Consider the following 11,499-nt stretch of genomic DNA (forward strand, 5'->3'; position numbering starts at 1 on the left):
ATTGGGATGTGGTATGTAGTTTGAAGCACATGAAGAAAATCTGGGCTCAAAGAGATACATAGTTGGAAAATGGAGGAGTATTTTAATAGTTTTTTTCAGATAATTGTGGATGTTCTTTGATAGTACTCCAAAATTCTTCGAGTGGTAATTTTTACAAAGTCGCAATGTGGATTTAAATCCGTTTGAGTACACTTCTCATACTCTCTTGTGTTAAAACCCGTCGGTCTATTGCCTGGGCCTCGGTCCCAGGCGTGATTTGTAACGGCAGGCACTGGTCACGAGGAAACTCTTGGTTCACCGAATCATTCAGATCTTCCGACGTCGCCTCATTTCATCATGCATTATCAAAAATATCAAGTTCTTTAAGTTTATCATTGATTTCATCAGACAAAATTTTACATATTAGGATACAAGTTTTCCAAAATTCTGATTTTTGCTCAAAAGTTCAAACTTTATCATTGAGGAGAAATACTGTTGGTTGCTTTCCTTGACATGACAGGCTCGCTTTGTTTATTTCTGAAAAAATATCTGCCAAATACTCAAGTCTGAATAACCATAGTTTGTCTGTCAGTTGTTCCTTCAAATAAAAATGCTCCTGTCTGACAAAGTGGCGAGTTCAACTTGAAGCTCAGCTGCGCCCGTGCTTTTCCTCAAGACAACCGTTGTCCTTCCGCAGAAGCACTTTCTATTCTCCTCCAGTTCGTCCCACAAAATAATAAAAAGACATGCCCTAGTGGGTCAGGATTTAGTTAATAATGTTCGCTGCTTTATCAAAGACATTCTCAAGTGAAACTGACTTTTTTTTTTTTTACTGCCCATGTGTGGTGATGAACTCAGCCACTGCTCCCACAGCTCGATGTCGCTGCCCTGCGTTGTGTAGATGCAATCACAGTTTTACCCACGATCAGTGAAAACATCAACAGTGAAAAAGGTAAATAACATCTTAAAATTATCACGAAAAGAATTGTAACCTCACAGAACCCCTGAAAGGGACTTGGGGACCTCCAGGGGTCTGGGGACCTCACTTTGAGAGCCACTGCCCTCGTCCTGGAACACCTATTTGAATCATTCAACTCTCGACTTAACTGCACATTGCCTTAAGCTGTGTTGACCTAAAACAAACAGCAGTTATTTTACCAGCAAAATGAGTTTATTTGGGAACAGGAAAGAATTACAATTCGGGATATGAGGTCTGTGGCAAACCACAGGCAAGTCTGGAGAAACAAAAGAGAGAAATGTTTTTTTATAAAGTTGAGAGGGGCCTTTATAAACAAAGAATCCACTGGCGTGGACGGGAGTTGGCAGCATAATGGCTTTTCATTGGCCGGGTTAGGCCATCTCTCATTGGCTGAGCTGCTGCGGGGCAAGGAGAGATTTCTTCCTTCCTTCTGCAGGGGTAGGAAGTCGTAGGCTTCCTGTTAGAGGTGCAATGTCTCTCTCTTCCTCTTGCGGTCTGTAATGTGCCTTGAGTGGCAGTGGCTGAGAGTTCTCTCCTCTGGCCTCCTCACTCCATTTTAAATGAGGTTTCTGTTTATTAATTTTCACAGCTGTCAGTTACCTTCTGCTGTCTGTGAATCTAACCGCCCTGATTAGGAGCTGTGTCGTTGATGTAGTTGTACCCTGACGACTGTTGGAGTGCCTGGCACTCAGTACAATTAAAGTTTATCGATGTTTCATTGGCGCAAGGGAACGAGTGTTTCATGTACACTCTTAGGTTATCACATCCTAGTTGGTTTTGCATTTTACTTATATTGCTAGATGACGTCGATGGTTTTGGGGGAATACCTTCATTCGGAGGAAGGACAGGAACATTTGTCGTGATTTTTTTGTCATGATAATTTTTCCAAGCAGTTGACATCATTGGCAGCCATGTTCGTGTGCATGTTCTATTTTAGCTGATCCATTGCCAGTACTCAGGACACGACTTCACATAACCGTTCTGCAAGAATTTGCGTCCAGTTTGTGATGCATTTAAAATACTGCAGTCACCAGCACCACCAGGCATGGTTTCTAACAGGAGAGGGCTTTTCCAGTTTGTATGGACAAGCTGAAAAGCACAGCTGAGCTTTGGACAGTTCATCCGTTCCAGTCCTTTGAGTGATGCAAGGCTCTTAAATATGTGAGGAGGTTCTGTTGCCCCGGCGGTCACAAATCCATCTACTATAAGTAGGAAAATGCCTGTATTTTGCATTCTTCACATCCTCAATCTTTACTATTAGAAATCGTATAGTGGCAGAATCATCTCTAAATCCAGAGAGGGAAAGAGAAATCGTGCAGCCAATTTATTGCTGAGAGCAAGGCCTCGTTTTCAGTGTGGGCTATTACTTCTCGTTCTGTAGATAAATTTGCCGAGAATAACTCATCATACATGTGATTCAGCGATATTAAAGAGAGGCCGAGAAAGTAGGTAAGGACTTACAATTTACAATTCTTTTGACGTGATTAAGAGTTAGACGTGAACTTTTTGAGAAGCCGGTGTGTTCAGGCCTGTTCCCCATAAAGTAGCCTATCCAGTGTCAACGTTTCACTAGTAATCCCGCCCAGGGGAGAGAGGTGTGATGGGGTGTCCTCCAGCCACACGGGAAATGGGGCTCGTGCAACTGAGGAACCTGATTTGTAGTTTTATGTCTTTTTAATTCACTTAAATTTAAATTTGAAAACAGATTCTTAATTCAGATATAGGAAAATTTAATTATGTTTGGGAAAACTTGGGCAGGTTAACCTACTTTTTCAACAGTAAGTTTTATGAAATTTAAATCCCGATCAAGTATTTCCAATGAAAATTTAGCAACCAAATTGAGATGTGGTGCAACTGTAAAATTCACATCAGATTTCAGTGACTTTAATACGATAAAAAGGATAAAACACTTCAATGATTTTTTTAATGTTGGTTACATATTGAAATGATAATATTTGGATATATTGGATTAAATAAAATATATTATTAAAATTTACCCATTTCCTTTTATCTTTTGTTTTTTTTGCTGTGTCTCCCCAAATTAAAAATTACAGATGAATCTTTTATATTCCTTTGTATGGAGCTGTTACAGATCACTTTCTTTCCATCCATAGGGATAAGAAGGCAAATGGAAGTATTGTGTCTTAATTTCATACTTATTATGTGAGATATAGATTTGATGACAGCAATTGATAGCCAAAACTTTATTATGTACCTGATCCGTATACTTCAAAGGCTTCCACACGAAATCAGTGTTGTTTTTAAGTTGCTGTGTTATGTATTGCCGGATCTCCTCTGCGTCCAATTTGCATTCTGGGAATCTTTTTTTTTTTTTTCACTTTATTTTTTAGAGCAGTTTTAGGTTCGTAGCAAAATGGAGCAGAAAGTGCGGTGAGTACCCCCTCCCCAAGCCTCCCCATGGCTGTCAACATTCTGCACCAGAGTGGTACATTTCTTGCAATAGATGAACCTCCTTTGACACATCTTTCTATCCCAAATCCGCAGTTTACATTAGGGGAGGTGTTCTACCTTCTATGGGCTTTGACAGAGGAATGATTTCTACAAATGTAGGTTACGTATGATATCTCTGCTTTTCCGTTAGTATACTTGATTTAAAAATGGAATTGAAATAATGGGTTTTAATGGTTTAAAAACAACTCTTTTCTGGGTTAAAATGTGATATTGTAGAAAAATTTGAAAATGTAAAAAAGTATTTTATTCTATTTATTTATTTATTTTTGGTGAAGAAGTTTCACCGTGAGCTAACATCCATTTCCAATCTTCCACTTTTCTTTTGCTTGAGGAAAGTTGGCCCTGAGCTAACATCTATGCCAAACTTCCTCTGTTTGTATGTGGGACGCTTCCACAGCATGGCTGATGAGTGAACCCGGGCCACCCAAGTGGAGTGCACAGAACTTTAACACTGGGCCACAGGGCTGGCCCCTAAAAGAGTATTTAAAAAAACAGAAAAGAAATTAACCGTGGTCTTACCACTCAGAAAAAAAATCAATTAGCAACTTGTTGTTAGTTTCTTCTCTCTGTGTATATGTGTACATTATGATTATTCTGTAATATAGTTTAATAATTCTCTTTAATCACTTCATAAATAATTGAGTATTTTCCAATGTAATTTGTTTCTAAACTGAATAAATAACTGAATAATATTCCATTATGTGTATGTACCATTATTTATTACCAGTCCCCACTGTGATTATTCTTGTATATAAATTTCTTTACATCTTGATTGTTTCTCTTGGACATGCAGAACTGTGTCCTCAGGAATTGCTGGGTCAAAGGGTAAGAGCATGAAGACTTCGGACATATATTGTCAAACTGTCATCCAAAAAAGTTGTATGTGAGAGTGCCATTTTTGCAACACCCTTTCTGAAAACGGGCATTATAATTTTTAAAGTATCCATTGATTTTAGAGGCCAAAACGTGCTATTTTAATCTGCATTTTTGATTACTAATGAGATTGAACATTAGAAAATATATATTGAGCAAAAATATTTCTTTTGAATTGTCTATTCATGACCTTTGCTCATTTTTTGCTGTATAGGTATTTATCTTTTCTTATTATTTGTAATATATCTTCAAATATAAGGATGTTAAACTTTTACCTGCCATTAATGTTGAAAATTATTTTTCCAAGTTTACCATTTGCCTTCTAATTATATTTATGATGTTTTAAACAGAGATGCTGTCAATTTTTATGTTAATCCAATTAGAATCCAATAATATAGTCACTTGTATTTTAAATAGACCTTTATTTAAAAAATAGTTCACTCCGTTTGGGATTTATTTTGGTATCTTTATGAGGTAGAAGATCTAGTTTCCTTGTTTTTTACAAATAATTAACCAATTGTTCATCATTTATTAAATAATCAATCTTCCCCACTTTTGAAAAATGATACCTTTAACACAGGCTAAATCCTTTTCTATCCCACAGTCACTACGGCGTGTTTCTGCTCCGTTCATCTGTTCTTCTTTTCACATTGAGATTCTAATTTATACAATTTGTAAATTAATCTAGGGGGAACTGACATCTTGTAACTCTCAAATTACTTTAGAGGATAAAAATAAGAGCTTTGTGTATGTGTTCTTTCCAGTTGTACTATGTAATTAGTGTTTTGTAGAATATTTGTGATATTTTACAGTAATTCTACTTTTTTTAAAAAAAACCTATGTTTTTGAGAAGTACTTGGTATTGTCTGATAATAGAGAATGAATTTTGAATTAAGAGAAGGCAGAAAGAGGGCATTGTATACATTGCCTATAAGATGTAAAAGAAATTGGCAGCTTACAGTGGATTTCTAAATGCAGGAAAAGTAAACCAGTGAGAGGAGGAAGATGGGAAAGAAGAAAGGGGAAGGAAGAAGCAAAAGGAAAAGTAATAAAATTAGATCAAGAGGAGATTATGAAAAAGAGAGCTGAACTTGTAAAAGAAAAAAGAGGGGGAGAGACTGGAGAGCGAGGAGGAGAGAGCGAGAAAGACATCGAAACTGAAGAATATTCACTTTAAACACGAGAAGGTTGACACAAGCAAGCTGCTTTTAATTTTTATGTTAACCCTAAATGAAAGAGAAACTAAAATGTGAAGGAGAAAAAGCTTCTATTTTAGAAGCCTCAATATAATACATTTAAAGAAATATTTTTGTTGTAAAATGTGTAAATTGTTTTTGGAATTATCTTTTCAAACCATGTACCTAGATTTTCTGTATATATTTTATTATGTGAGCACAGGAAATATTTTGGAGCTTGTTTTTCATGCTTTATTATTTAATAGCTGAAAACCCCTGGTCTTATCGAGAGAGTTTTTATTTGATAATAGTGAATTCTCTTCCATTTATTATTTCTGGGTAGCTTTTCACTGTAATGTGTAGTTGTTTGGAAAAAAGACTAATGAGGTAAAAAGTATACAGAAATAGATGACTAATATTTAGATATACAGGAAAAATAACTTAGCAAGATTCTTCACAGCTATGTTTTTTAAGAAAGGGAAGTATGGAGTTTGGATTTAAAGGACCCGGCTGAAAATGCAATTGAAGATTCACATTTCTTCCTGATGGTGGCAGTATTTCGGCAACTAAGACTGTGACGACAGGCCGAATAATTGTACCAAGAGCTCTCAAAGATCTCTGAAGGTGTCCTTTCGTGATGTGAAAATCCCTGCAGTAAGACTTTTCTATTTCTTAGTTTGAATCATATTCCTGTAGGCACACATGCTGCCTGTCTGCTGGCCAGTGGCTCCTTAGCATGAGGACTCTGGAGAGTAAGCTATCATTTTTAGTGGCTCAGATATCGGGGGAAAAATTTTGTTGGCATTCGAGAGAGAGAGACAAAGAGAGAGGAGAGAAATATGTTATTAAAATTTAGAATTTAGTGCAAAGTAGCAAATGTAAAAAGACAAGAAGCAGGGTAATGTTTTATGATTGTCAACTACCGTCTTTAGTGTTAAAGTGGTGCTTTAATCCATGCTTTTGTTTGTCTTAAGAGATAAGCAAAATCTTCCAAGTGTTTGGCTGATATAATGAATATATAAACACAACTTTATTTTTGTCAGTAATTAACACATTGCCAAAAGAAGTAACAGCATTAGCAAACTTTGGAACAAATATATTAACAATCAAAAGAAAATGAATTTTATACACTTTGATCAGCAAATTCTAAGAGGAAAATGAGTATATATCTATATGTATATATATTAATTTACTAACATATGGAGAAGTAAATACACATAAGCAACAAAAGTAAATACAGATGAGCAAAACTGATCTAAAAAGTGAGTGTCAAACTGGTAGTATCATTTAATTTCATTATGGTATTTCAAATAACCAATAAACATTAACAGTATTGATTAATGTTCAGGGGTTAATTCATTTATTTTTGTTGGTCAAAGCCACATTAAACTGAAAATATAATGGCTGATTTGTGGTATTGTCTGATATTTAAAATAACCAGACTACAGTTCTTACAAAGGAATTTGAAACTACAAAGACCCAAAGGCTGCTGGGAATTGTAGTCCTCTAAAACTTACCTGGAATGGAAACTGATTCTTGGAGTAGCAGCAGCATATTTCATTCAGTTTACAATACTTTAAAAACTTCCCAAAAATAAAATATTTTTCTTTTAGATGTTTCATCAATTTAGTGTTAAAATATACCTCAGTAGAATTGTAAATGCTTTTATGTATAATTATACCAATTTTAACTTTCCTCTCCTTTCTGTCCCAAGGATATAAATTGTGCCAATTTATGTTGACATTTCGTTTATGAGTATAGTCCCACAAAGTTTCTGCTAGTTTTTCAAGATCTTAATCTCTGTGTTTATAGACACCGTAGGCCTATTTTCTCATTCATCCCAATATCTGGTAAATTAATACTCTCTTTTCTTGAATCATAATATTTCCTGGACTCTACCTTTTCTTTTCTACTCTATCCAATCAATATCTACTAGATTGATGCCCAGTTTTATCATCAGAAACCACCTTATTCAATTATTTACTTTTTTTAGAGCAGTTTTAGGTTCACAGCAAAAGTGAGCAGAAAGTAGAGTTCCCATATGTCCCTGCGCCACCCAGGCGCAGCCTCCCCTGCTATCAACACTGCGTGGGAGTGCTGCATTTGTTACAATCGATGAACCTAGTGGACACGTCATTATCACCCAGAGTCCATTGTTTACATTAGCAGTCATTCTTGGTGTTGTGGAGTCTGTGGATTTTGGTAAGTGTATAATGACATATACCCACTACTGTAGTATCATACAGAACAGTTTCACTGCCCTGGAAATCCTCCGGGCTCTCCTTGTTCATCCTTCCCTCTCCTCTAGCCCCTGGCAACCACTAAGCTTTTTACTGTCTCCATAGTTTTGCCTTTTCCAGAATGTCATATGGTTGGAATCATACTGGTATGTAGCCTTTTCAGATTGGCTTCTTTCGCTTAATAATACACATTTTTCTTTCCTCTATGTCTTTTCATGGCTTGATAGCTCATTTCTTTATAACGCTGAGTAATATTCCATTTTTGGGATGTGCCACAGTTTATCCAATTACCTACTGAAAGATGTCTTGCTTGCTTTCAAGTTTTGGCAGTTATCATTAAAGCTGCATAAACACCCATGTGCGAGTTTCTGTGTGGACATAAGTTTTCAACTCCTTTGGGTAGATGTCAAGAAGCATAATTGCTGGAGCATATGGTAAAAATATGTTTAGTTTTGTAAGAAATTGCCAAACCGACTTCCAGAGTGGCTGCACCATTTTGCATTCTCACTAACAATGAGTGAGATTCCTCTCGTTCCACATCCATGCCAGCATTTGGTATCGTTAATGTTTTGGATTTTGGCCATTCTAATGGGTATATATCTTATTTTAATTTGCAATTCTTTAATGACATATGATGTTGAATATCTTTTTAAAAATATAATATTTATTATTATCTGCATTTTGTTACTTTTGCTCAGCATTTTGCCTATGAGATTCATCCATGTATTCTACATATCAGTAGTTCATTCTTATTGCCATGTAGTATTCCTTTGTACGAATACGCCATACTTTGTTTATCCATTCCCCTGTTGGACATTTAGATTGTTTCCATTGCTTGGCAATTGTGAACAATGTTGTTATGAACATTCTTCTACAACTCCTTTTGTTACAGTCATAGATTTTCATTTCTCCAGGATAAATACATAGGAGTTGAACTGCTGTGCTGAAGAGTAGATGTATACTTAACTTCGTAGGAAACTGCCAAAAATTATTCCAAAGTGATTGCACTGTTTATAAATCTGCCAGCAACATTTGAGAGTTCCTGTTGCTCCACATCTTCACCAAGAATTGACGACGTCACTTTTTGATTTTACCCATTGTGTGGGTGTATCTCAGTGTTCTTTCTTTCTTTCTTTTCTTTCTTTCTTTCTTTTTTTTTTTTGCTGAGGAAGATTGGCCGTGAGCTAACTTCTGTGCCTGTCTTCCTCTGTTTTCTATGTCGGATGCCACCACAGCATGGCTTGATGAGTGGTGTGTAGGTCTGCACCCAGGTTCCGAACCTGCGGACTCCAGGCCACCAAAGCAGAGCATTCAAACTTAACCACTGTGCCACTGGGTCAGCCCCCTAGTGTTCTTTTTCAGTATTAATAAACTTTGCTTTTTAGAGCAGTTTTAGATTCACAGCAAAATTGAGTGGAAAGTACTGAGAGTTACTGTATAATCTGTGTCCCCACACATGTACAATCTCCTCTGCTGTGAATGTCCTGCACCAGAGAGGTGCATTTGTTACAACTGATGAACCAACAATGACACATCATTATCACCCAAAATCCATTGTTTACGTTAGACTTCACTCTTGGTGTTGTACATTCTATGGGTTTTGGCAAATGTATAATTCCTCCCTCCTGTTCCTTGTATCATTGCTGTCATTCATTTCACTTAGACATAAGCACATATTTGTATATATATATATACATACATATGTACAGACACATACACAAGCATGCATAATCAAACACATTGTTGCTATTATTTTGTTGAACCAATTATCTGTTAAATCAATTAAGGATAAGAAAAATAAAAGTTTTTATTTTACCTTCACTTATTCATTCTCTGATGTTCTTCCTATATTTATGTAGATCCAAGTTTCTGGCCTATATCCTTTTCTTGTCTCTGAAGAACTTCTTCTTTTTTCTTTTTTTAATGAGGAAGATTGGCCCTGAGCTAAGCTCTGTTGCCAATTTTCCTCTTTTTGCTTGAGGAAGACTGTCGCTGAGCTGACATCTGTGCCGATCTTCTTCTATTTTGTATGTGGGACGCCACCACAGAACAGTTTGATGAGCGGTGTATAGGTCTCTGCCTGGGATCCGAACCCATGAACCCTGGGCTGCCGAAGCAGAGCATGTGAACTTAACCACTACACCACCAGCCAGCCCCTCTGAAGAACTTCTTTTAACATTTCTTACAAGGCAAGTCTACTGGCAACAATTCCCTCAATTTTTTTTTGTTCGAGAAAGTCTTCGTTTCTCCATCATTATTGAAGGATAATTTCACAGGATACAGAATTCTACATTGGGGATTTTTTCTCTCACCACCTTAAATATTTCACTCTACTGTCCTCTTGCTTGCATGGTTTCTGAGGGTAAGTAGGATGAAATTCTTATCTTTGCTTCTCTATAGGAAAGGAGTTTTTTTCCTCTGGCTTCTTTCAAGATTTTTTCTTTATCTTTGATTTTCTGTAGTTGGAAAATGATATGCCTAGGTGTGGTTTTTTGGGGCATTTATCTTGCTTGGAGTTCTCTGAGCTCTTGGATTTGTGGTTTGGTGTATGACTTTAACGTGGGGGAAATTCTCAGTCATTATTGCTTCACATATTACTCCCATTCCTTTCTCTCTTCCTTTTCCTTCGGGTATTCCTGCTGCATGTATGTTACACCTTTTGTAGTTGCCCCACAGTTCTTGGATATTCTGTTCTATTTTTCTCTCTCTCTTTTCTCTTTGGTTTTCAATTTTGGAAGTTTCTATAGTTATATCCTCAAGCTCAGAGATTCTTTCCTCAACCATGTGCAGTCTACTTATGAGCCCGTCAAAGACCTTCTTTATTTCTGTCACACTGTTTTTTTATCTCTAGCATTTCTTTTTGGTTCTTTCTTAGAATTTCCGTCTCTCTGCTTATGTTATCCCTCTGTTCTTGCGTGCTGTCTAATTTTTCCATTAGCCCTCAACATATTAATCACAGTTTTGAATTCCCAGTCTGATAATTCCTACGTATCTGCCATAGCTGACTCTGGTTGTGATGCTTGCTCAATCTCTTCGAACTGTATTTTTTGCCTTTTCATATGCCTTGTAGTTTTTTGTTGAAATCTGGGCATGCTGTACTGAGAGAAAGGAGCCACAGTAAATAGGCCTTTAGTGGTATGGTGGTGAGGTGTGGGGGAGGGGAAGTGTTCTCTCATCCTGGGATTGGGTCTCAGTCTTTTGATGAGCCTGTGCCCCTGGACTGTGAACCTCACAGTGCCTCTCAATTTCCCCCCATATTAGGGGGTATAGGATGGCTAGAAGGAGCTGGAATTGTGTATTTCCCTTCCCCCATGTGGAAGGCTAGAGGGAGCTGAAATTCAGTATTTACGTTCCCTGGGTAGGTTAGGCTGTGATAAAATCCCCACAGGTTAGGCTCTAGTAAAATACTTTCTCCTGAGAGCAGGCCTTGTTAAGAAGAACAGAAATCTCTGGCATATTTCAAAATGGTTATTTTCCCCTGCCCCTCCCAGAAGCATGGGGGGATTTTTCTCTGATATTCACTGTGAGGACCTGGCAGAGCTCCTGAAGGTGAGACTCACAAAAGTTTGCCCTCCCCAGCCCCGAGACTGCACCCTCTGGAGTGTTTAGCTCTCTGGCTTGTCCACACTGACTTCCAGCCGTTTGTCAGTTACAGTTCGGGTTTTCCTACCTGTCCCTGGTTACCATGGAGCTCTTGGCTCTGGGCTTCCTGCTCCAGTAAGCTGGGGTTCTCTGAATTGCCTGTCTGTCTCTCCAATTTAGGGGCAGCGTTTTGCGCCAT

General features: G+C 37.4%; 1 protein-coding gene across 1 annotated transcript in view; it reads right to left on the minus strand.

Moving 5' to 3' along the window:
- Positions 1 to 11,499, minus strand: part of LOC111768972 (basic salivary proline-rich protein 1-like) — a 29,948-nt gene extending 18,449 nt beyond the window's left edge. Inside the window, exon 1 of the mRNA XM_070242513.1 lies at positions 11,389 to 11,499. Within this exon, the coding sequence (XP_070098614.1) occupies positions 11,389 to 11,499 (111 nt within the window). The remainder of the gene's footprint in view (positions 1 to 11,388) is intronic.

Source organism: Equus caballus, chromosome 19 (genome assembly GCF_041296265.1).
Source record: "Equus caballus isolate H_3958 breed thoroughbred chromosome 19, TB-T2T, whole genome shotgun sequence".
In the NCBI taxonomy this organism is placed as follows: domain Eukaryota; kingdom Metazoa; phylum Chordata; class Mammalia; order Perissodactyla; family Equidae; genus Equus; species Equus caballus.